Raw genomic sequence first — 26342 nt, forward strand, 5'->3', positions numbered from 1 at the left:
TTTCAGTGCTTAGCATTTTTCCTTTTCTCCCCCAGCCAACATGTAAGTTCCAGGAGAACAGAAATTTTGTATCCTCTCCTCTTCTTTCCTTCCTGCAACAAACATTTAGTGAGCACTGACATGTACTGGGATATGTGTGATATCCCGTGTGGTATCACATTACATGTAAGTGCTCACTAAATGTTTGTTGGAGGAAGGAAAGAAGAAGAGAGGGAGGGAGGGAGGGAATTGATGGAAACAGGGCAACAGAGCACAACTGCAGGCCCTATTTTGCCTTGGGACCTCAATTTGCAACTGCTGGCCCAGATGTGCAGTCAGTAGGCGCTGCAGAGAGTAGGCTAAAATGTTTGGTCGCTGCCCCTACTCAGCCCCACCTCCATTATCTGTTGCTGCAGATTGGCCTGACTTAGCTCAGGCTTCATGGATCAGAGGGCAGGTGCAGGCAGTTACAACTTGACTCTCTGTCACAATTCTAAGAGCTCACAGGACCCATGCAGTCGGCCTCTGTCATAGTGCCCAGACCTGACATCAGCAAGAGGGCAGGTTCCAGGCTGTAGATGGGGCGCAGGTGATGGGATCGTAGTCTGACTCCTAGGCTCCTAGAAGTTCCCTGGTCTGAGCTGTACTTCCCTCCCCAGGGGGGATCATTTGGCCGGGGCACAGACCTAAGGGATGGCTGTGATGTTGAACTCGTCATCTTCCTCAACTGCTTCACGGACTACAAGGACCAGGGGCCCCGCCGCGCAGAGATCCTCGATGAGATGCGAGCGCAGCTAGAATCCTGGTGGCAGGGCCAGGTCCCTGGCCTGAGCCTTCAGTTTCCTGAGCAGAATGTGCCTGAGGCTCTGCAGTTCCAGCTGGTGTCGACGGCCCCGAAGAGATGGACAGATGTTAGCCTGCTGCCTGCCTTTGATGCTCTGGGTGAGGGCGTCCAGCGTGTCCCTTGGAGAATGATAGGGACCTCAGGTCCCCGTCTAACTGGGGTGCCTGCCTCCTCTTTGTGATCATAATTCTCCTACTTGACCAAGCACTGAAAATGACTTTGAGATATTGAAAGTAATCATCACCATCAAATCTTACAACTATTTAGTGCTTTAACTTTACAAAGATTTTAATTATGAAACGTTTCAAGCATACAGAAAACGACAGACATCACACACCCATGTACCCCAATTCAGATTTAAAAAATGCTAACAGTAGGCATATCTGCCTGGTATTTTTTTTAAAGAAATTTCTCATGTTACAATTTTCTTCCTTATTTTAAAAGGTTTACTTTATGGTTCTTTTTTTTTTTAACTTTTGGAGGTGAATCTTAGCTTAGTAATTGTCAGTTTTAGTCAACGCAATTAAAGCTACCGATTTCCCTTCCAGTACCACTTTAGCTACAGGGTAAATCTTTTGTTTGACATGTATAATTTTTATCCTCATTCCGGTCTAAATATTTTGTACTTTTAATTATGACATCATTGTTTGTTGTTTCTTCCATGAATATTTGGAAGTAGCTTTCCAAATGAATGTTTTGGGGTTTTGTTTGCTTTTGACATTTACTTATTATCTTTTTTAAAACTGTAGTCAGAAAACATACTTTATGTGATATCAATTATTTGGAATTTGTTGGCATTTCTTAGGTTGCCCATGGTTGAAAAGAATGCATGCTTTCCAGCCAGACGTGGTGGATCACACCTGTAATCCCAGCAATTTGGGAGGCCAAGGCGGGTGGGTCACTTGAGTTCAGGAGTTTGAGACCAGCCTGGCCATAGTGAAACCCTGTCTCCACTAAAAATACAAAAAAAAAAAAAAAAATAGCCTGGCGTGGTGGCATGCACCTGTAATCCCAGCTACTCGGGAGACTGAGGCAGGAAAATTACTTGAACCTGGGAGGTGGAGGTTGCAGTGAGCTGAGATTGCACCACTGCACTCCAGCCTGAGAGACAGAGTGAGACTCCATCTAAAAAAAAAAAAAAAAGATCGCATGCTTTCATTGCTGAATGCAGACTTCTATATAGGTTCTTTAGATCTAGCTTATGACCTTTTGCTCAGATAATTTTTTGTTTAGTCTCTCAATTTCTGAGCGAGATATCTTAAAATCTACTCAGAATGGAGACTTATCCATTGTTCCTTGCAATAAGTTTTGCTTCTAATATTTTGAGGCTATGTTATTGAGAACATATACGCACATAATTATTATACTTTATTGGATTGTACTTTTTATCATTAAGTAATAATCTTCATTACTTCTCAACGTTATCTTTGTCTTAAAGCCTTTTGTCTGATATTAACAGAGCCGCAGTCCTCTTTTGTCGGCATTTTCCTGATGTACCCTCCCCACTCTTTATTTCCTAGTATGTGTTATTAAATTGTACCCTTTATAAGTAGCACAAAGCTAAAAGACAAAAATGAAACAAGCAACAATGATATAATAATTTACACGGGTTTAATAGTATCTTGGAACTAAACTACCAGTCACTAATAATAGGGGAGACTGTTTCTTGTGTTTTTGTTTTCACAGTCTGTGCAAATTAAAACCTATTAATATAATTAACAAATTTTTTCACCATTGCTACTTGATGTCCAGTTCTTCCTTCTGGATTCATTTTCCTTCTTACAGAAATACATCTTTTAGTACTTTTTCAGAAAGGGTTTATGAGTGACAAATTTTTCTCAGACTTTGTCTAAAGCCCTTTCTGTTTCACCTCCATGCTTGAATGGGATGCTTGACACTTGTTTTCCTTAGTTCTGCTGTCTTCTTACCTGTTGTTGCTGATGAGAAGTCTCTGTCAGTTGTTGATTTTTTGTTGTTAACGATCTGTTTTTTTGTTTGTGTGTGTGGTTTTTTGTTTGTTCATTTTGTTTTGATTTCCCTTTTGTTGGCTTTTAAGACTTTCTCTTGGTTCATAGTATTCTTCAGCTTCTCTTTGATGTATCTGTGTATGGATTTTTTTTTAATGTGTCCTCTTTGAAACGTGCTATCCCTCCTGAATCTGAGAGCTCAATTCTTCCTTTAGTTTTAGGGAGATGTCTTCCAATAGCTCTTCGAATACTGCCTCTCCCCTATTTTCTCTATTCTCTACTTCTAGAACTCCTGTTAGATAGTTTCTTATCTCATCCTCCATGGCTTTTCATCTCTTTCACTCTCTCTTTTTTTTTTTTTTTTCCTCGCCATGCAGATACTGTACATTTGGACTTCACATCCACATCTAGCACAGGATGGGGGTCCCAGTTTCTCACAGGGGATTTTCTTTCCCGCCCCCCCAGAGCCCTAGCAGCAAGCTTCCTTAAAGCCCCTCCCTGCCAGCGGATAACCTTTTGCAGTCACTTTTCATGAAGAAGGCATTTATTTTAGAGGCCAGCCTTACCAAAGTGAGGGATGAGACTCAATTGTAGCTTCCTCTCTTTGTCTTGTTTTTCTTCTTCTGGAAGATAACGTTAATAATAGCAATAATTACTGCTTATTGAGCACATGATTCTACACTGTTCTAAGCACTTCACATGTAGATTTCAATTGATTCTTACAATAACCTTAGAAGGACAGGTGCTATTTATGATCCCCCTTTTACAGATGAGGAAACTATACCCAAAGAGGTAAAAATCACACAGCTTGGATTTGAACCCAGGCTTATCTGTCTCCAAAGCTGACTCCTTTAACCACTATGTGACACAGCTTTTCTGGGTCAAGATTATCCATCTTTCAGCTTTCAGGGAAAATTTTTAAAAAATAAATAAATAGAAGATTATCCACCGTGCAGTTACTGGATGGATTAGCAAAAATTATTAAAAAGCATCCAGTACAGAATTGATACTGAAAAAAATGATAGCTCTGATTGTTATGCAATATTATAGTGTATTACTGATTGCAATGTTAGGTGATTAATGTTAGAATATTCATAAAGGCTGGTGAATGGATGGGTTGGTAAATGCTGCTGTCTGCGATTGGAGTTGCACACTCAGGGTGTTTCAAACTTCTACAGGGCAGCTCAGTTCTGGCACCAAACCAAATCCCCAGGTCTACTCGAGGCTCCTCAGCAGTGGCTGCCAGGAGGGCGAACATAAGGCCTGCTTCGCAGAGCTGCGGAGGAACTTCGTGAACATTCGCCCCGCCAAGCTGAAGAACCTGATTCTGCTGGTGAAGCACTGGTACCGCCAGGTGAGTTGCCCCTGGCTCCTCCCAGGAAGCCGCCACTGTCATGGCAACCACCCCAGCCAATCAGTTCCTCCCCTACACCCACGTCTCCCCTCCTTGGCTTTTTTTTTTTTTTTTTTTTTTTTTTTTTTTTTTTTTTTTGAGACGGAGTCTCGCTCTGTCGCCCAGGCTGGAGTGCAGTGGCCGGATCTCGGCTCACTGCAAGCTCCGCCTCCCGGGTTTACGCCATTCTCCTGCCTCAGCCTCCCGAGTAGCTGGGACTACAGGCGACCGCCACCACGCCCGGCTAGTTTTTTTGTATTTTTTAGTAGAGACGGGGTTTCACCGTGTTAGCCAGGATGGTCTCCATCTCCTGACCTCGTGATCCGCCCGTCTCGGCCTCCCAAAGTGCTGGGATTACAGGCTTGAGCCACCGCGCCCAGCCTCCTTGGCTTCTTATTGGTCATCCAAAGCAGAAGGACCGGCCTCCTCCATCCTCCATTTCCTGCCCAGATCTGGAAGTCACTGTTAGAAAAAATCTTTTCTCCATCAACTCTAAAGTCCTCATTTCTTGTACCTGGGGTTCACTGTCCCTCTTTAGCCCATCCACTTCTCTCTTTTGACACTGCAAATGTTTTCTTTGATTTTCTCCCACCTCCAAACTTTTGCTTATGTTACCCCCACCACATCTCTATTTTTGGAAAAGAAAACTCCGCTTTCTGGAAGCCTAGAGCTGGCAGTGACCACCATATGGTAAGGACCTGTCCAAGACAGAAAAACCAGAGCACTTGAACAGAAAAGATCTGAACAGAAAAGCTGATGACTCCTTATGGGCTCCTGGATCAACCTGTGCCTGAAAGCAGTCTACTCCAGGGCTTTTGGGTTACATCAGCCAATACAATCTTTCACAGCCTTTTTTTTCTTCTTTTCTTTTCTTTTTTTTTTTTTTTTTTTTTTTGAGAAAGGGTCTCACTTTGTCACCCACGCTGGAGTGCAGTGGCACTATTACAGCTTACTGCAGCCTCAACCTTCTGGGCTCAAGCAATCCTCCTGCCTCAGCCCCCCAAGTAGCTAAGACTACAGGCATGCACTACTATACCTGGCTGACTTTTGTACTTTTTGTAGAGACAGGAGTCTTACCATGTTGCCCAGGTTAGTCTCTAACTTCTGAGCTCAAGTAATCCACCCACCTTGGCCTCCCAAAGTGCTGGAATTACAGGTGTGAGCCTCCGCGCCCCAGCCTTGCTACCTCTTTTGAGTTGCACTAAATTCTGAGCATCCTTCGGAGTTCCCTTACTAAGTACTTCTCTGAATTCTGACTTGCATTCATGCATCCCTATATTCAACAAACATCTATCGAGCACCTGCTATTACTAACTCTTGTGATGGACACTGGGATACCAAGATGGATACATTGCAGCCTCTATTCCTGTACAACCACCCTATGTTATGTGATTAATGTTAAAATATTCCTAAAGGCTGGTGATGGATGGATTCGTCAATGCTTCCATCTTCAATTAGAGTTACACACTCAAGATGTTTCAAATTTCCAAATTCCTTGAGGGGAGACACTGGGCAAAAGCCACATCTGAGCTCTCAGTCTCACTGTATGACCTTAGACAAGTCACTACCCTCCTCTGAACCTCAGTTTACCCACCTGTAAAATGAGAAGCATCAGCAAGTTTCTATTCTTTCTGCACTTCTGTTTTCTATATTCCCTTCCTGCCCCAAGTGCTTATGGCCACACTCGGCTCACATCCACTAATCACTCATCTTGGCCTTGGGTGACACAGGTTGCGGCTCAGAACAAAAGAAAACGGCCAGCCCCTGCCTCTCTGCCCCCAGCCTATGCCCTGGAGCTCCTCACCATCTTCGCCTGGGAGCAGGGCTGCGGGAAGGACTGTTTCGACATGGCCCAAGGCTTCCGGACAGTGCTAGGGCTCGTGCAGCAGCATCAGCAGCTCTGTGTCTACTGGACGGTCAACTACAGCACTGAGGACCCAGCCATGAGAATGCACCTTCTTGGCCAGCTTCGAAAACCCAGGTGAAGACCCGCTTCCCTTTGCCTGGCTTAATTATGCTTCTCCTCCCCACCGTCACCCTGGAGTCAGTCATCCAGGAGGGGTCCAAGGTAGGGTTTGGGGTGGGAATCCCACTCCTCACTCTGCTTCCCTCTGGACTCTTTGCTGAGGAAATGTGGACATAAGGAGTCCCAAAAGAAACCAGGGCCAGTTTTATTAGCATGATAAAATAGTATTTCTCGGTTGAAGGGGCCACCCAATAGCTTTCCAACCAAGGCAGCCAATTGAGACTGCTTCTGCATTTGGGCAAGACTGAGCCAACCCTGAGGTCCTGACACTCTTTCCAGCCCTCACACCCCTTTTCAGCCTTTCCACCCACCTCCTCTTTCACTGACTCCCACCTTCCCCACCCACCCTCTTGCTGTGCCCCCAGACCTCTGGTCCTGGATCCCGCTGATCCCACCTGGAACGTGGGCCAGGGTAGCTGGGAGCTGTTGGCCCAGGAAGCAGCAGTGCTGGGGATGCAGGCCTGCTTTCTGAGTAGAGATGGGACATCTATGCCGCCCTGGGATGTGATGGTAAGACAGAGGGTCCTGAGGGGCAGGGGGCCCTGCCCCTGCCTTCTAGTCAGGTTCCCTTAACCTGCCGGTGCACCCATCCCCCGCTGCTAGGAGTGTTGGTTCCTGACAACTCATAACCACCCCTTCTCTGGAGACTTGCCTTCCGTGAAATGCAGATTGCTACGTCCCAGCCAGTGCCTGAGTGACACGGGGTTACAAAAGGCCCAACTTTGTCTCCAGGCGGAACCGACTCTGATACAATTCACGGTCCAGCGCTCCCTGTGGGATCAGGCAAACACTTGTCTCTGGCTGAGCACCCAGCTTTGCTGAGACTCTTCTCCGCCCTCTGCTGCTGCCCTTGTTCCACTTCTCCTCCAAGCACTGCCCCAATTAATCATATCCACAAGAATTCCCACCGTGGGCCCTGCTTCTAGGAAAACTGAGACATAAGTCACTTGCAGCTCCCAAAAGGACATGATTTTATCACTTTTACTATTTTGCAGCAGGGTCTCATACCCAGCGTTTAATACTCAAGACAAGCCATTGAGACTCGGGCTTCATTATTGCACTCATTTAAACATGGGGAAACTGAGACCGTCTATTGATGCTAGAACCAAAATTCAATCTCAGGTCCTTCTGATGCTACCTCAGAACCTACCCACCAGCTGAGAAGGAAAGAGGGACATGGGAGACAGTGGGAGTCTTGTCCTCAGAGGACATCAAGGGGCAGGGCTTGGGTGAGCACTGGGAGTCCCGTCTCAAGCTGGCCCTGCCTGGATTCTCTCTGCAGCCAGCCCTCCTTTACCAAACCCCAGCTGGAGACCTCGACAAATTCATCAGTGAATTTCTCCAGCCCAACCGCCAGTTCCTGGCCCAGGTGAACAAGGCTGTTGATACCATCTGTTCATTTCTGAAGGAAAACTGCTTCCGGAATTCTCCCATCAAAGTGATCAAGGTGGTCAAGGTGAGTCCTCAGAGAGCTGTAGGCAAGCAATGTCCTGCAAGCTGGTGATCTCTCCCAGCCCAGGGCCAGGCCTGACCCACTTCCGCCCTCATAGCAACCAGCAAAAAGCCAGGCATAGAGAAAGAGCCAGAAAGTGATCATGGGGGGATGGCAGAGAGAGGGCCCAGATATGTTCAACAAGTCTTTTTTGGTTGCTAGTGACACCCAACTCGAAAGAGGCAGCAAAGGAATGTATTGACTGATGTAACTGGAAAGTCTGGGGGTAGGGCTGCTTACAGGCATAGCCAGATACGGGAGACCAGGCAGCATCCTCAGGACTCAGTTTTTCTCTCCAGTTCTTGGTTTTGCTTTTTAATGTCTTGGATAGGCCCTTAACATATGGTGGTCTTTGGCAGCTCTAAGCTTCCAGAAAGGGGAATTTGTTTTTTCTTAAAATTCAAATAAAAGTCTTGGAATTGAGTCTCATTGGCTTGCCTTGGGTAACCTATCAACCCCCAAACTAATTACTGGGGCTAGGGAGACATGATGCTCTGGATGGCCAAGACCGGGTCACACGGTGAAGTGGCCCCTGCCTAGACCTCATGGGCTGAGTGTGGGGTAGGGGTAGTCCCTCCATAGAACACCAGGATGCTGATTCCAGGTAGAAAGGACACTGGGGGTATACAAAAGGTCACACTGTCCACGGCACTGGATACAGCCTTAGTCCACAGTTGGAGAGACAAGTGAGACCCAGATCGGCTCAGAAAGAGTGTTAGCATAAAGTCAACCAGTGAACAGTGCCAGGGATGCTGGTTTGCTGTGTGACCATAGGCATGTACCTTCCCTTCTCTGATCCTCACCTTCCTGATTTCTAACACTTGAGGAGAGTGGCTTGGCTCACTGGTTCTCAACCCTGGCTTCCCTGGCTTGACCTTAGAATCACAGTTTTTAAAAAATATGCTGATGCCAAAGCCCCAACCCAGGAAAACTTAAATCACAGTCCTGTGGGGTGGGAGCCAGCCGTTGGTCATTTGTAAAAGCCTTCCAGGTGCAGATAGCCTTGGGAGCTTCCGGCCCAAAAAAACAACCAACAAACAAAACACTTCTCAAATCCTCTCCAGTCACAAAACATGATGGAGTGAGAAATTTTGCATTTGTTGAAGGGTTTAAACTTACCTCCTGCACGCTTCTTTTTCTTACAGTCATACCAGATTAAAGATGTAACAGAGAGGTTAGGTGACTTGTCAAAAGTCACACAGTAGGTTTTCTAACTCATAGTCCAGAACCCACAGGCAAAAGGATGCCAAGCCATGCTTCAAGGGTTGAGCCACCTGCCATGTCCTCTCCAGGGTGGCTCTTCAGCCAAAGGCACAGCCCTGCGAGGCCGCTCAGACGCCGACCTCGTGGTGTTCCTCAGCTGCTTCAGCCAGTTCACTGAGCAGGGGAACAAGCGGGCCGAGATTATATCTGAGATCCGAGCCCAGCTGGAGGCATGTCAACGGGAGCAGCAGTTCGAGGTCAAGTTTGAAGTCTCCAAATGGGAGAATCCCCGTGTGCTGAGCTTCTCACTGACATCCCAGACGATGCTGGACCAGAGTGTGGACTTTGACGTGCTGCCAGCCTTTGACGCCCTAGGTGAGGTGCCCTGACATAGACCTGAGAGGTAAAAATACAGAGGCAGACCTGCCATGCACAGTTGTAGAGGTTGCACAGTGCACAACCAGGCCACATCTGTTCCCATCATTGCAGGCACTGTAGTTGTGTATGTTCATCACAACTTTCCTGCAAAGTATCTAAAGAAGAGAGCACCTTTTTCTAATTTGCACAGGCACTCTGTGGGCTAACAGTGGCCTCAAGCTGGGTTCTAGTCCCAGCAATTCCACCAATATGCTGGATGACCTTGAACAAGGGACTTCCCCATCCTGAGCCCTAGTGTCTTTATCTCACATCTGACAGTAAGGACACTGATGTTTCTTGCACATTCCAAGCTTTGAGTGGTTTGTGTGCCATCCACCTTCTCCACCTGCTGCAGATCTATTCATTCAGTTCATTCAATACATGCATCTACTCTGTGCCCAGTGCTCTTTCAGGGACCAGAAATAAAGCCTTGAACAAAATAGACACAACTCTCTTCATATCTCTTCAACTCTCAGTTTGGTTAGCAGTTTTCAGAGTGAGAAAATCCCTTGTATCTGAATTGATTTAGTTTCTGAGTTTGAGGGAGCAGGTAGCCAAGGGAGGGAATCATGCAGAATTTTGTTTTAAGAGACAGGGTCTTACTTTATCACCCAGCCTGGAGTGCAGTGGCGTGATCATGACTCAATGCAGCTTCGAACTCCTGGGCTCAAGTGATCCTCCTGCCCCAGCCTCCTGAGAAGCTGGGACTACAGGTGCATACCACTACACCTGGTTAATTTATAGAATTTTTTGTAGAGATGGAGATCTCACTGTGTTGCCCAGGCTGATCTGAAACTCCTGGCTTCACATGATCCTCCTGCAGTGGCCTTCCAGAGTGCTGGGATTACAGACGTAAGCCACTGCACCCAGCCCAGAAATTTATCTGAATCTATTCAGTTCCTCAGTTCGGAGAGCGAGAATTTGGATATTAAGGAATGCCTTTAAGTGCAATGTAACCAGAATGGTGATGTCAACTCCATACGTAGCTCTGTTACCTGCAGGAGGTTGTAAGACTGAGGCCTCCCCTCCCCCAGTTAGAGAGAAAGATAAGCAAGTATTAGAGAGGTGTTAAAGACAGACTAGCTCCCAGCTGAGACTTTTTCCAAGACAGGTAAGCAGATGGTTTGAAAGGGAGCAGAAAAGGGAGTAAGACTGTCACCAGGGATTTAACGTGGGTCATGCCACATCTGTGTTCCACCTAAAAACACCCTGTGGCCTCCCAGTGGATCCCAGACCACCCTTAGGAAAACACCCAAGAGGTAGGAGATCTCAGAAGTCCTTTCTAAGTTGGCCCCATTGGGACACCGTGGGAACCAGAGTGATGGTAACTGTCTCCCCACCTCCAGGCCAGCTGGTCTCTGGCTCCAGGCCCAGCTCTCAAGTCTACGTCAACCTCATCCACAGCTACAGCAATGCAGGCGAGTACTCCACCTGCTTCACAGAGCTACAACGGGACTTCATCATCTCTCGCCCTACCAAGCTGAAGAGCCTGATCCGTCTGGTGAAGCACTGGTACCAGCAGGTTCGGCACATGGATGGGCCACCTTCCCCAGCAGCCCTAGGCTCTGCCTCTGGAGCACTTTCCTGGGAGGAGGCAGGGCCCAGCCCTGGCCAGGAACCTGGGTTGGTGGAGCAGAGCAGAAAGAGTGCTATATCTCAGCTGTGGGACCTTAGTTTTCTTATCTGTAAGATGGGGGTGATAAAACTATGTTGCAGGATATGACGGGATAATGCATAGCAAGGCATCTGGCACATGTAGTGCTCAATAAAAGTTTTGGGGTTGCTTTGTCAAGTCCAGAATAGTCCCTTCTGTACCTCATCAGTGCCAATATAAACCAACACATCTTTGTCCTCGTTCTCCAGTGTCACAAGATCTCCAGGGGGAGAGGCTCCCTACCCCCAAAGCACGGGCTGGAACTCCTGACTGTGTACGCCTGGGAGCAGGGCGGGAAGGACCCCCAGTTCAACATGGCTGAGGGCTTCCGCACGGTCCTGGAGCTGGTCACCCAGTATCGCCAGCTCTGTATCTACTGGACCATCAACTACAACACCGAGGACAAGACTGTTGGAGACTTCCTGAAACAGCAGCTTCAGAAGCCCAGGTTTGGGTCTACCCCCAATGTTCTGGAATTTCAGACCTGGGATCACTCACTCTCCCCATTTTCTAGATTGCAGAGCAGAGACAGGAAAACACTCTTCCTGGAACTGATTCCTTTCTAGAAGTTATATTCTTAGGACCTGAGGGACAAGCAGTCAATTTTCTGGTCACCCAGGAATAGGGTTGCCAGATAAAATGCAAGACCTCAAGTTAAAATTTGAGTTTCAGATAAACAATGAATAACTTCTTAGTGTAAGTATGCCCAATGCCATATATGAGACATAATTATGCTTAAAAATTATTCACTGTTTATCTGAAAATCAAATTTTACTGGGCATCCTGGTTTGGTGGTTGTTGTTGTTTGTCTGTTTATTTTTGTCGCCCAGGCTGGAGTGCAATCGTGTGATCTTGGCTCACTGCAACCTCCGCCTCCCGGGTTCAAGCAATTCTTCTTCCTTAGCCTCCTGACTAGCTGGGACCACAGGCACACATCACCATGGCCAGCTAATTTTTGTATTTTTAGTAGAGACAGGGGTTTCACCATGTTGGCCAGGCTGGTCTCGAACTCCTGGCCTCAAGTGACCTGCCCGCCTTGGCCTCCCAAAGTTCCAGGATTACAGGCATGAGCCACTGTGCCCAGCCTTGTATTTGCATTTGTTAAACCTGACCACCCTACCTGTGAACCCACCCAGGTGCCATAAGCATGTTTCATTCTTTGGGATTTTGCCTACCTCGGAAATGGGTACAGAGGTAACAGAGATGCTTTTGCAAACTCAGGATGCATCTCCAGTCAGTGGGTAGTGGCTACTTAGAATGATGTGTGGAAAAAGCTTCTGAGGTTGTGATTTGACGCAGCTGGAAAGAGCAGGCTAACCAACTAGTGGTGAACAAAGGTTGAGCATCCCAAATGCAAAAATTCAAAATCTGAAAATGCCCCAGAATTTGAAGCTTTTTGACCACCAAAAAAAAATGCTCAAGGAAAATGCTCATTGGAGCATTTTGGATTTTCAAATTAGGGATTCTTAACTGGTAAGCGAAGAGTCCAAAATCTGAAAAAATTCGAAATCCAAAACACTTCTGGTCCCAAGCATTTTAGATAAGAGATACTCAACCTGTATCACGGATGCAGGAAGGGAAAGCTGTGGAACCAGTGCTGTGATTGATTAACAATGCCTCCCCTGAATAAGGAAGGGGTAAGCGGGAGCACTGTGGTTGGTTAGTAATGTTTGCCTGAATACAGAATGGCAAAGTGGCCATGTATGTCTTATTTTCTATACCTGTCCTGTAGTGTGTGCTGGGAGCACTGAGGAATCTCTGAGCCTGGCCCTAGCCCCTGCAAAGTGTTAGGTGAAAAGGGAAAATAGTCCAATCGGTGCCATAGGTGGACACTGAGATGTTGCCAGGAATAAGACTGACCCTGGGTGGGAATTACAGGCCTATCATCCTGGATCCGGCTGACCCGACAGGCAACCTGGGCCACAGTGCCCGCTGGGACCTGCTGGCCAAGGAAGCTGCAGCCTGCATGTCTGCCCTGTGCTGCGTGGGACGGAATGGCATCCCCATCCAGCCATGGCCAGTGAAGGTGAGAGATCTGTGGTGTCAAAGGAAGTACCCTTTGCGGGTGAGCGGGGAGCATGGCCAGGGGAGGGACATGACTCCTCCTAAATGGGCAGGACCCAGTGATGGCCCCAGGTGTGCCCCTGTGCTTCCATTTTCCCATCTGGCTATGTGGTCTCAGCTTCTGCAGAAAGGATGGGGTTACCAACATCTCCTATAATACTTCCCTAGGCTGCTGTGTGAAGTCAAGAAAATCAGTGGTCCTACTGGATGAAGAGAAGATGGACACCAGCCCTCAGCATAAGGAAATTCAGGGTCCCCTGCCAGATGAGAGAGATTGTGTGTATGTGTGTGTGTGTGTGTGTACCCATGTATGCATGTGTGTGTTTTAGTGAATCTGCTCTCCCAGCTCACACACTCCCCTGCTTCCCATGACTTGCACACTAGGATCCAGACTCCATGGTTTGACACCAGCCTGCATTTGCAGCTTCTCTATCACTGCCTTGACTCTATCCTGCTTCCCACGACCACTGCTGCTTCCCACCCAGCTGAGAATGCCCCCTGCTCCCTGACTCCTCTCTGCCCATGCAAATTAGCTCACATCCTTCCTCCTGCTACAATCCAACCCTTCCTCCCACTGGCCCCTCCTTCTTCCCAAATCTAAATACTTTATATAGGGATGGCAGAAAGTTTCCATCTCATTTGTCTGCCACAGCCATTTGGTACTGGCTACCTGGAGCCTTATCTTCTGAAAGGTTTTAAAGAATGGCCAATTAGCTGAGAAGAATTATCTAATCAATTAGTGATGTCTGCCATGGATGCAGCAGACGAAAGTGGTGGTACAAGTGCCGTGATTGATTAGCAATGTCTGCACTGGATGCAGAAAAGAGAAGGTGCTCATAGGTTTACAGTGCATGTCTGGGCTCTTGAGGAGCCCTCTGAGCTCAGTTGCTAGCAGGAGAGTATGCCCATATTGGCTTACTTTGTCTGCCACAGACGCAGACAGAGGGAGTTGGGACATGCATGCTATTGGGACTCTCTTATTGGACAACTAATTGGATGCCTCTTCATGGGAGGCCTCCTTTTCTTCACCTGTTATGCTGCACTCCTCCCTAGTTTACACATCTTGATGCTGTGGCTCAGTTTACCTTCTTGAATTTTTATTGCGTTCCTGTTTTCTCTCCTAACATGCTGAGATTCTGCATCCCTGGAGCCTAAACCTGAGCCAGTGGCCAAACAGCCATGCTCAGCCTTTTTCTCTCTGCCCTCCAGAGCAAGGCCCACCAGGTCCATCCAGGAGGCTCTCCTCACCTCAAGTCCAACAACAGTGTCCACACTAGTCAAGGTTCAGCCCAGAAAACAGAAAACACTCCAGGAATCTTAGGCAGAAAGGATTTTATCTAAATCACTGGAAAGGCTGGAGGAGCAGAAGGCAGAGGTCACCACCGGACTATTGGTTTCAAGATTAGACCACTGTAGCCGAATCAGGGGTCAGAGAGCCGCCACTGCTGCTGCTAATGCCACCACTGCCCCTGCCATCACTGCCTCACATGCACAAAACTGGAGTCGAAACCTAGGTTAGATTCCTGCAAGCACAAACATCCATCAGGGATGGCCAGCTGCCAGAGCTGCGGGAAGACAGATCCCACCACCCTTTCTTAGCAGAATCTAAATTACAGCCAGAACTCTGGCTGCAGAGGAGTCTGAGACATGTATGATTGAATGGGTTCCAAGTGCCAAGGGGCGGAGTCCCCAGCAGATGCATCCTGGCTGTCTGTTGGGTGGATGAGGGAGTGGGTCTATCTCAGAGGAAGGAACAGGAAACAAAGAAAGGAAGCCACTGAACATCCCTTCTCTGCCCCACGGGAGTGTCTTAGACAGCCTGACTCTCAACAAACCACTGTTAAAACTTACCTGCTAAGAATGCTAGATTGAATGGGATGGAAAGAGCCTTCCCTCGTTATTGTCATTCTTGGAGAGAGGAGAGCGACCAAGGGCAGCTCCTCTGATTCACCTAGAGCCTGTTCTCTGCCCTGCTTGGCTCAGCCTACAGAGATTAGAGTCGGTGAAGGGACAGAGGACAGGGCTTCTAATACCTGTGCCATAGTGACGGCCTCCATCCCTGTCCCCCATCTTGGTGCTGAACCAACACTAAGGGCACCTTCTTAGACTCACCTCATCGATACTGCCTAGTAATCCAAGGCTAGAACTCTCAGGACCCCAACCTCCGCCTCTTGGACTGGCCCTGGCTGCTGCCACACACACATCCAAGAGCTCAGGGCCAGCTCTAGTGGGCAGCAGCGACCTGCTCTGCCAAGGTGTCCAGCAGCAGGGTGGCCCTGGCCTGGGCGTCGCAAGCCAGTGATGCTCCTGAGTAGACCAGGTGGCGGGTCGCAGTTGGGTGCCTTCCATTCTCACCACACAGACTCTGGGCCTCCCCGTAAAATGGCTCCAGAACTAGGGTAATCATGAGATGGTGGGAACCAGGGCAGCTCAGGTGCATGATACAAGGAGTGGTTGTCATCTGGGCAGGGCAGAGAGGAGGCCTCGCTGATCTGAAAAGGGGTGTATTTCATTCCAGGCCCTCAGTCTTTAGCAATGGCCACCCTGGTGTTGGCATATTGGCCCCACTGGAACTTTTGGGGGCTTCCCGGTCTAGCCACACCCTTGGGTAGAAAGACTTGACTGCATAAAGATGTCAGTTCTCCCTGAGTTGATTGATAGACTTGTCACCCTAAAAACACCCACATATGCTTTTCTATGGAACCAGATAAGTTGACACTGAAGTTCTTATGGAAAAATACACACACAATAGCTAGGAAAACACAGGAAAAGAAGAGTGCTGAGCAGGGCCTAGACTTAGCCAATATTAAAACACGCTATGAAGCCTCTGATATTTAAACAGCATAGCGTTGGTACGTAAATAAACAGACCAGTGCATTGGGTGACTCTCTCCAAGACTCTGGGGAAAAAAGTAATAAAAAGCTAAATGCAATCAATCAGCAATTGAAAGCTAAGTGAGAGAGCCAGACGGCCTCCTTGGTGATGAAAGAGGCTTGCATTTCTTGCAGCCAGAAGGCAGAGAAAGTGAAGATCAAGTCCAGAACCGAATCCTAAGAAATGCAGGACTCCAAAGAAATTGGTGTGTGCGTGTGTGTGTTTAATTTTTAAAAAGTTTTTATTGAGATATAAGTCAATACCATAAAGCTCTCACCCTTTTAAAGTGTACAATTCAGTGGTGTGAGTATATTCGTAAGATTTATACTTGGTGTCTATTCATAAAACTTATATTCAGCATATTCATAACTAGAGCCATATCACAGATGCATTCATCATAGTAATTCCAGACATTTTCATCACCCTAAAAGGAAACCCTGAAACCCATTAGCAGTCATTCCCCATTCCTCCAACCCATTCTCTCCCTAATCCCTAGAAACCGCCAATCTGCTGTGTATTTCATCTATTGCAAATATTTCATATAAATGGCATGATACAATATGTGGTCTTTTGTGTCTGGCTTCTTTAACTTAACATGTTTTCAAGATCCATTCATGTTATAGTATATGTTGGTGTTTCATTCCTTTTTATTACCGAATGACGTTTCCACTGCATAAATGGACTACATTTTGTTTAGCCGTCTTCCATTGATAGGTATTTGGATACTCTCCACTTTTTTGTTATTTTGCTGCATTTTTTGCTATTATGACTAATAGCTGCTATGGACACTCTTGTATGAGATTTTGTGCGGACATACGTTTTCATTTTTCTTGGGTATAAAAGGCGGTCCACAATTGATGACCCCATCATAAGCCAAGGAGCATCTGTGTGCTGTATTAATCAGAGTTCTCCAGAGAAACCATGCCATTAGAATAGAGAGAGACATATAGAAAGAGATTTATCATGAAGGTTTGACTTGTGTGATTATGGAGTCTGAGAAGTTCTGTGATCCACTATCTGCAAGCTGGAGACTCAGGAAGGCCAGTGATTGTAGTTTCAGACCAATTCAGAAGGCTGAGAACCAGGAGATTGCTGGAATAAGTCCCAATCCAAGTCTGAAAGGCTAAGAACCAGGAGCATCAATATCCGAGGACAGGAGAAGACTGATGCCTCAGCTCACGTGGGGAGAAAAAAATTGCTGTTCCTCTTTTTGTTCTATTCAGGCCTCCAGTGGATTGGAAAATGCGCACTCACCCTGGCGAGGGCTGTCTTCTCTGCTCAGTCTACAGATTCAAATAGTAATCTCTTCCAGGAACATGGTCACAGACACATCCAGAAATAACATTTTACCAGCCATCTGGGCATCCCTTAACCCCGTCCAGTAGACACAGAAAATTAACCCTCATGTATACCTAGGAGTGGAATTTCTGGATCACGTGATAACCCTTACGTTTAGCCATTTGAGAACTGCCAGACTGTTTTCCACAGTGGCTGCACCATTTATACACACCCACCCCTGGCAGTGAATGGAAGTTCCAGTTTCTCTGTATCCTTGCCAACACTCATTGATCATGTTGATTATAGCCATCCTAGTGGGTAGATGAGAAAGTGATGATATGCTGTCAAAATAATCAGGTCTGCTCAATGTGGTCAGGACCCTACATGGTAAAAAAGAATAGGGCCTTGACACATAGAATGGGGACATTCAGGTTGATGCCACTGAGAATCTTTTTTTTTTTTTTTTTTTTTTTTTTACAGTGTCTTGCTCTGTTACTCAGGCAGGAGTGCAGTAGCACAATCTTGGCTCACTGCACCCTCCACTTCCCAGGTTCAAGTGGTTCTCCTGCCTCAGCCTCCCAAGTGGCTGGGACTACAGGCACATGCCACCATGTCTGACTAATTTTTGTATTATTAGTAGAGACAGGGTTTCACCATGTTGACCAGGCTGGTCTTGAACTCCTGACCTCAAGTGATCTGCCCACCTCAGCCTCCCATAGTGCTGGGATTACAGGCAAGAGCCACCACCCCGGTCCCACTGAGAATCTTGAATCCCCAGATTCCTCTGACTCCTAAGAGCTGTAGAGGTGACCCATCCATCCCTCCCTGTTAAGAGCTAACCCTCCTCCCTTGCTTGGAAACCCTACAGAGGCATCTCATCCACAAGATGTTTGTCCCTATGCCCACCTCCTCTCCTGCCCACAAGGGTTGTGACTAGGCTTAAATTCCAGCATAAACCAGCCAGGGATGTGATGGGCCTCACAGGGGAGGAAAGGGCCTGTATCCCAAAGTAGCTGGAGGCCAAGCCAGCATGACCAGCAGAAGTCGGGTGAGTATGTGCAGAAGTGGACCTTGAGGGTACTCGATCAAGGGGCTGTAGTATGAGGTCAGATAAGAAAGGGTTTATTGATTCGGAAGTCTTTTGGAAGTTCAGGGCTGCACACCCTGGCAAGGACTCCAGGAGGTGTAAACTTGCTGCCAGGAGGGCTCCCAGAAGAGGAGAAAAAGTAGGAGGTCATGCTAAGTGAGATCCAAATGCCAGAATTGCAGAGGAGATGGTGGCAGATGACATGAAAGGTCAGGGAAGTGACAATGCTTGGGAAAGCTGCATAAGACCCAGGGAACCAAGATTCCCCTTTACCAAGGCCACGAGGAGTGGACCAAGAAGAGGACACCAGCCAGCATCACAGAGAAGCTCAGAGAGCCTCTTCTGCAAGAGATGCTATCACAGGATGATGGGTGAGGACCCTTGGGAGCTAGGCTCACTGATAGCAAAGGGGATGGTGGAACCCTGGAGTAACAGAGGCCAGGAGATAGCACCCGTTAGAGGACATAGTCCTCACCATGAGTGGTAGGGCCCAGGATTGGCCAGGAGGGCCTGGCCTACAGAACATGGAGATGACCCTTAAATCTTGGTGTCCATAGGGACAGACTAGATGGGCCACAAGTAGGGAATTACTCAACTTACACCATTAAAATACCTCAAGAATGAACACCGAGGAAACTTCCCCCAGTAAAAACATCACCACTGGCCAGGCGCGGCGGCTCACGCCTGTAATGCCAGCACTTTGGGAGGCCAAGGTGGGTGGATCAAAAGGTCAGGAGATCGAGACCATCCTGGCTAACACGGTGAAACCCTGTCTCTACTAAAAAACAAATACAAAAAATTAGCCGGCGTGGTAGCGGGCGCCTGTAGTCCCAGCTACTCGGGAGGCTGAGGCAGGAGAATGGCGTGAACCCGGGAGGCAGAGCTTGCAGTGAGCCGAGATTGTGCCACTGCACTCCAGCCTGGGCAACAGAGCTAGACTCCGTCTCAAAAAAAAAAAAAAAAAAAAAAAAATCCCCATTGTTTTCCTAGTGGGCTTCCCAGGAAACATGTCTGTCACATACTTCAGCTAAATGTCATGTGTGAGCCTAGATGTTGGCAGAGGGGATGCTATAAAGAAGAGTATTGGAATAATTGGTAAAATTTTCAGTATAAGAATATATTTATGGCTGGATACAGTGGCTTATGCCTGTAATCCTACCACTTTGGGAGGCTGAGACAGGCAGATCACTTGAGCCCAGGAGTTCAAGATCAGCCTGGGCAACATGGTGAGACCCTACCTGTACAAAAAATACAAAAATTGGCCAGACATGGTGGTGTGTGCCTGTAGTCCCAGCCACTCAGGAGGCTGAGGCAAGAGGATCACTTAAGCCTGAGAGGTTGAGGCTACAGTGAGCTGAGATTGTGCCACTGCACTCCAACCTGGGTGACAGTGAGACTCTGTCTCAAAATATATATTTATGCAATATTTATATAATAAATATATACTTATTATATGTTATATAAATTATATATTATATAAATTATATAAAATTATGTTTATTATATATGTTATAAGAGATGATGGCATTGCATCAATGCTAAAATTCTGAATTGGACCATTGTTCTGTACTTCTGTAACACAATGTTCTTGTACTTAAGAGATACAGGTTGAAGCATTTAGGAGTAAAGGGACATAAATCATGCAACATGGACACAAATCGTTCAGGAATAAAAATACTCATGAAGGGCTGGGCATGGTGGCTCATGCCTGTAATCCCAGCACTTTGGATTGCTGAGTTGGGAAGATCGCTTGAGGCCAGGAGTTCAAGCCCAGCCTGGGCAACATGGTGACATGTTGGTAGAAACCCCCGTTGCTACCAAAAAATTTAAAAAATTTAGCCAGGCATGGTGGTGCATGCCTATAGTCCCAGCTACTCAGGAGGCTGAAGTAGGAAGATTGCTTGAGCTTGGGAGGGTAAGGCTGCAGTGAGCTATAATCACGCCACTGCACTCCAGCCTGGGCGACAGAGCAAGACTCTGTCTCAAAAACAAAACAAAACAAAAACCTCCTAAAATGTATAAATAGCAAGAAAATGAGGGGCAAATGTGGTAAAAATATGATGGGTAAAAACTCTAAGGAAGTTCTTTGTGTGCATCTTGTAAATTTTCTCAGCATTTCAAATTACTTCAAAATAAAATGTTTTTTAAAGTAACAAATAAAGCACAGGCTTTGGGGTCAGGCGGTGTGTTAGTGTTAGAACCTAGCCCGACAACTTGCTGAGCAAATGTTTCCACCTCTCTGAGCCTCCACGTTCTCATGTGAGAAAGGAGCCTTAAGACTACTCCTGCCCAGCCTGCCTACCTCTCGGTGTTGCAGTAGAAGTTGGATAAGGGCAGGGAAGGCCCTTAATGAGCATGAGCATTAATCGAGGTTTTCCAGAACCAACAGGGTATGTATATTTATTTTGAGGTATTTATTTTAAGGAATTGGCTCATGTGAATGTGGAGGCTGGCAAATCCAAAATCGGCAGGGTAGACTGGCAGGTGGGAGACCCAGGAAGGAGTTGCTGCTGCAAGTGGAGGCCAAGGCAGTCTGCAGCAGAATTCCCTCTTCCTTGAGCGAGCTCAGTCTTTATTCTATTGAGGCCTTCAACTGATGGAATGAGGCCCACCACCTTACAGATGATAATCCGCTTTACTCAGAAAAAAAGTCTACCAACGTAAATGCTAACCTCATCTTAAAAAATACCTTCACAATAAGATCTAGGATAATGTTTGACCAAATATCTGGGTACCTGGGCTCAGCCAACTTGACACATAAAATTAACCATCCCAGCATGGAAGGGCCCCGGTCCCCCACCTGACATCTTGAAGATGTTTGCCTTCTCTGTGAATTATTCTTTCTGGGCCAAGGCAGCTGTCTGGGAGTTCTCTGCGAGTTTTGTTTTCAAAGCTCTGGGCACAGCAGTTGCATGTCTCTCTCCTTTCTGGCTCACACACTTGGGGCGTGTTTTCTTGCCCTTGAGGGGCTGGGCAAGTGCCTCATATGGTCCCACGGCTGTCCACAAGTGTGCTGAGAAACTGGACACACAGAGGCTCCCACCCGCTGACCACTCCGGGGCCTGTGTTTACACAGAAGCAGACCAAAACCTGAGTCCAGTTAGGTCCCTGCTTTGCTGTGTCCCTGAGCAAGTCAGTTTCCTCTCTGAGCCTCTTTCTCCTCTGCTCCTCTCCCTGAATTTGAGTTCCCCGGTCACTGAGAACAGGGGGAAAGGGACAGAGCCTCAAAAGATGACCTGTGCCCCCTGCTTCTAAGCACTTCGCAGGTATTATTTAATCATCAAGCTAATCCTATGAAAGAGCTGCCACTTTCCCCAGCTTACAGATGGGGAAATTGAGGCGCAAAGAGGGCAGGTGATGTTCCCAAGGACAGATGTCTAGCAGGTATGAAGCCCTCACAATGGGGTTCTAGAGGTTGTTTGGTTAACCTCAAGTTTTGGGGAGCCCCTGAAGGGCTGTTCACCATGCTGCAGGGGACAGGGAAAGCTGCTGAGCTTGAGTCAGTTTTGGTTTCCCTGCTGGGGTGCAGGAGTCGGTAAACCTTGCTGCAAGGGCACGGTGAAAGCCTCTGAGCTTGAGTCAGTTTTGGTTTCCCTGCTCCGGATGCAGGAGTTGGTAAACTCGTTGCAGGGGGCAGGGCAGGGCCTCTGAGCTTAAGTTAGTTTTGGTTTCCCTGCCCCGGATGCAGGAGGTGGTAGCTCACTGCAGGGGGCAGGGCAGGGCCTCTGAGCTTAAGTTAGTTTTGGTTTCCCTGCCCCGGATGCAGGAGTTGGTAGCTCGCTGCAGTAGGTGGAGAGAGGCCTCTAGACTTCAGTTTCTGTTTCCTGTCTCTGGGCAGCAGCGAGAATTCCTCTGCCTCCCACCCTGCCATTCATTGTCTTGCCGGCAGCCAGCTGAGAGCAATGGGAAATGGGGGGTCCCAGCTGTCCTCGGTGCCTGCTCAGAAGCTGGGTTGGTTTATCCAGGAATACCTGAAGCCCTACGAAGAGTGTCAGACACTGATCGACGACATGGTGAACACCATCTGTGATGTCCTGCAGGCACCCACGCAGTTCCCCCTGGTGCAAGGAGTGGCCATTGTGAGTCCAGGGCTGAGGTTGGGGCTATGGGGGGCAGGAAATTCCACAGCGGCAGCAAGGCCGAGCTACTGGGTGCTGGGCGCCTATTATGTGTGAAGCCCACACTTGGGTGGGATGTGGTGTAGGAGTTTCAGGCTCTGGAGCAGGCTCTTGCTCCAGAGCTGTGTGACACTGGGCAGGCTACCTAACCTCTCTGTGCCTCAGTCTCTGAATCTGTAAAATGGGGAGAGGCATAGTACCCACTTCAGAGTATCAGAAGGCTTGAGCACATCACATTCTTAGCAAAAGACTGGCACATAGTGCTCAGTGAACTCACTGTGATTACTCACTGCCATTTTCTTCTATCCTTTCCACAGTACGGAGGAGTAAACTTATGGAGGCTAGAGAACTTTGATCAAACTATCCAGGTTGCCTTCTGGTTTCTTCGCAGCAAGGAGTGGCTTTCATCAGTTAGAAACATTTGGTTTTGTGGACACAAATCTCAGGACTGAGGCTGAAAATTCTGGACCTCTGGGGAGGAAGGGGGATTGGGGAGGTGCTAGGACCCTAGAATTGGGGGCGTGGGGGTCCTCATGGCCCAATACTACCCTCTTACCCTCCTGCACTGCTGACGTCCCTTCTCTGCTGGTGCCACACTTTTTGGTCTCTACCCCTTGCACACACCAGCTAGTGCCGCAATAAAGAAATATAGACATGTGGTGTCCCCAGCCCTGGCCCAGGTCAGGAAGCTAAGGCAAGTTTGGTTAACAGCTGTTGTCAGAACTGGGATTTCAAGCCTGGGTAATTGACTTGAGGGCATGCATGTTTAACCAGGACACTATCCTGCCTCTCAATAGTGTTAACATTTTTCCTCACTGAAGTAAAACAGAAAAACTGCCCAGATCAAAGTGTCCAGCTTGATAGGTAGCCACAAACAATGTAACTGTGTAGCCCCCACCCAGATACAGAAACAAAACATTCTCAGCGCCCCAGAACCCTGGGCCCCCAATCCAATCAATACCTCCAAACCCAAGTAGGCAATCTCCTGACTTCTAATAGCATAGACACCTTTTACCTGTTTTTAAACTTTTTACGAATATAGGGTGACCAACTATCCCAGTTTGTCCAGGATTGGGGTGTTTCCTGGGATATGGGACTTTTGGTGCCAAAACTGGGAATGTAAACCAGGATGCATGGGTGACCCTATATAAATGGCGTCATGGGCTCTGTGTGCTTTAGTGCATGGTTTCTCTGACCGAAGATGTTTATGAAATTTATGTTGTGGAGTGCAGTTGTTTATCTTTTCATTGTTGTGTCAATTCCATTGTGTGAATATACCACATTTGTCCATTCTACTGCTTTTTAGTTTTACATAATTGTACATATTTATATGGGGTACACGTGATAGTTGAACACATGGATATAATGTGAAATGATCAAGTCAGGGTAGTTAGGATATCTGTCATCTCAAACATTTATCATTTCTTTGTGTTGAGGACAGTTCAGATCTTCTCTTCTAGCTATTTTGAAATATATAATAAATTATTGTTAACTATAGTCACCCCATTGTGCTATCAAACACTAGAATTTATTCCTTCTATCTAACTGTATGTTTGTATCCATTAACCAACTTCTCTTCATTTCCTTCTCCACTCCCCAGCCTCTGGTAACTATGATCCTACTCTCTACCTCCATGAGATCAACTTTTTTTTAACTTCCACATAAGCACATGCAATAATTGTCTTTCTATGCCTGACTTATTTCATTTAACATAATGACCTATAGTTCCATCCACATTGCTGCAAATGACAGAATTCCATTCTTTTTGTGTCTGAATAGTATTCTATCGTGTATATATATCACATTGTCTTTATCCATTCATCCGCTGATGGATATGTTGGTTGATTACATATCTTGGCTTTTGTGAATAGTACTGCAATAAACATAGGGGTACAGTTATCCCTTTTTTGGATAAATACCTAGTAGTGGGATTGCTGGATCGAATGGTAATGCCATTTTTAGTTTTTGAGAAACCTCCATACTGTTTTCCATAATGACTGTCCTAATTTAAATTCCCACCAACAGTGTGTAAGATTCCCTTTACTCCAAATTCTTGCTAGCATTTGTTATTTTTTGTCTTTTTGATAATAGCTATTCTAACTGGGGTGATATGATATCTCATTGTGGTTTTGATTTGCATTTCCCTAATGATAAGTGATGTCAAGCATTTTTTCACATACCCATTGACCATTTTGTATGTCTTCTTTTGAGAAATGTCTATTTAGTTCCTTTGCCTGCTTTTTAAATGGGATGGGTTGTTTTCTTTGCTGTTGAGTTGTTCAAGTTCCTTGTATATTCTGGATATTAAACCCTTTTTTGGAAAAATAGTTTCCAAATATTTTCTCCCATTCTACAGTTTGTCTTTTCAGTCTTGATTGTTCCCTTTGCCATGCAGAAGCTTTTCCATTTAATATAGTCCCAATTGTCTATTTTTGGTTTTGTTGCCTGTGCTTTTGAAGTCTTAGCTACAAAATATTTGCAGAGACCAATATCCTGAAGCATTACTCTTCTGCTTTATTCTATTAGTTTTATTGTTTCCGGCCTTACATTTAACTCTTTAATCCATTTTTTAGTTAATTTTTTATAAGATGAGAGATGGGGGCCTCATTTCATTCATCTGCATATGGATATCCAGTTTTCCCAACACCATTTATTGAAAAGAGTATCCTTTCCCCAATGGTGCTTTCTCAATCAGTTGACCGTAAATGTGTGGATTTGTTTCTGCGTTCTCTATTCTGTTTCTTTTGGTCTACATGTCTGCTTTTATACCAATCTCATGCTGCTTTGGTTACTATAGCTTTGTAGTATATTTTGAAGTCATGTAGTGTGATGCCTCTAGCTTTGTTCTTTTTCCTCAGTATTCTTTCAGCTATTTGAGATCTTTTGTGTTTCCATACAAATTTTAGGATGGTTTTTTCTATTTCTGTGGTATTTATAAGGATTGCATTGATTCTGTAGATTGCTTTGGATAGTATGGCTATTTTAACAATATTAATTCTTCCAATCCATGAGCATGGGATGTCTTTCCATTTGCTTGTGTCATCTTCAGTTTCTTTTATCAGTATTTTGTAGTTTTCATTGTAGAGATCTTTCACCTCCTTGGTTAAATGTATTCCTAGCTATTTTTTGTTAAATACTATAAATAAGATGCTTTCTTGATTTCTTTTTAAGCTAGTTCATTATTGATGTGTAGAATATGTTGATATTTTGGTATGTTGGTATGGTGTGTTGATTTTGGTATTCTGATTTTGTATCCTGCAACTTAACCAAATTTATCAGTTCTAAGAGGTTTTCTTGGTGGAGTCTTTAGGTTTTACTGTATAGAAGATCATGTGGTATGCAAAGAGGGGCAATTTGACTTTTTCTTTTCCTATTTGGATGCCTTTTATTTCTTTATCTTGTGTGATTGCTTTGGCTAGGACTTCCAGGATAGAGGTGAAAGCCTTTCTCAATTCAGTACGATGTTAACTGTGGGTTTGTCATATATGGACTTTATTATGTTGCAGTATGTTCCTTACATGCCTAATTTGTTGAGGGTTTTTAGCATAAAGGGATGTTGAATTTTACCAAATGTTCTTCTACATCTACTGGGATAATTATATGATTTTTCCTTCCTTCTGTTGATGTGATGTGCAAATGTTCAACATTTGTTGACTTGCTCATGTTGAACCATCCTTGCATCCCTGGGATAAATCCCACTTGATCATGTGTTATCTTTTTGATGTGTTACTGGATTTGGTTTGCTAGTATTTTGTTGAAGGTTTTTGTGTCTATGTTCATCAGGGATATTGGCCTGTAGTTTTCTTTTTTGTTGTGTTTTTGGTCTGGTTTTGGTATCAGGGTAATGCTGACTTCATAGAAGGAGTTAGGAATAATTCCCCGATTTTTTTGGAATAGTTTGAGAAGAATTGGTGTTAATTTTTCTTTATAAGTTTGGTAGAATTCA

The 26342-nt window shown here is 46.1% G+C and overlaps 2 protein-coding genes across 2 annotated transcripts in view; both read left to right on the forward strand.

Moving 5' to 3' along the window:
• Positions 1-16472, forward strand: part of OAS3 (2'-5'-oligoadenylate synthetase 3) — a 28873-nt gene extending 12401 nt beyond the window's left edge. The window contains exons 7-16 of the mRNA XM_031650783.1: positions 639-921; positions 3969-4144; positions 5914-6164; positions 6575-6719; positions 7492-7665; positions 8994-9279; positions 10668-10843; positions 11185-11423; positions 12854-13001; positions 13208-16472. Coding sequence (XP_031506643.1) covers positions 639-921; positions 3969-4144; positions 5914-6164; positions 6575-6719; positions 7492-7665; positions 8994-9279; positions 10668-10843; positions 11185-11423; positions 12854-13001; positions 13208-13219 — 1890 coding nt within the window. The 3' untranslated portion in view covers positions 13220-16472. The remainder of the gene's footprint in view (positions 1-638; positions 922-3968; positions 4145-5913; positions 6165-6574; positions 6720-7491; positions 7666-8993; positions 9280-10667; positions 10844-11184; positions 11424-12853; positions 13002-13207) is intronic.
• Positions 16473-21972: 5500 nt separating this feature from the next.
• The window catches only part of OAS2 (2'-5'-oligoadenylate synthetase 2), a 33649-nt gene continuing 29279 nt past the window's right edge, over positions 21973-26342 (forward strand). The window contains exon 1 of the mRNA XM_009181761.4: positions 21973-22357. Coding sequence (XP_009180025.2) covers positions 22181-22357 — 177 coding nt within the window. The 5' untranslated portion in view covers positions 21973-22180. The remainder of the gene's footprint in view (positions 22358-26342) is intronic.

This window comes from Papio anubis, chromosome 9 (genome assembly GCF_008728515.1).
Source record: "Papio anubis isolate 15944 chromosome 9, Panubis1.0, whole genome shotgun sequence".
Classification (NCBI taxonomy): Eukaryota; Metazoa; Chordata; class Mammalia; order Primates; family Cercopithecidae; genus Papio; species Papio anubis.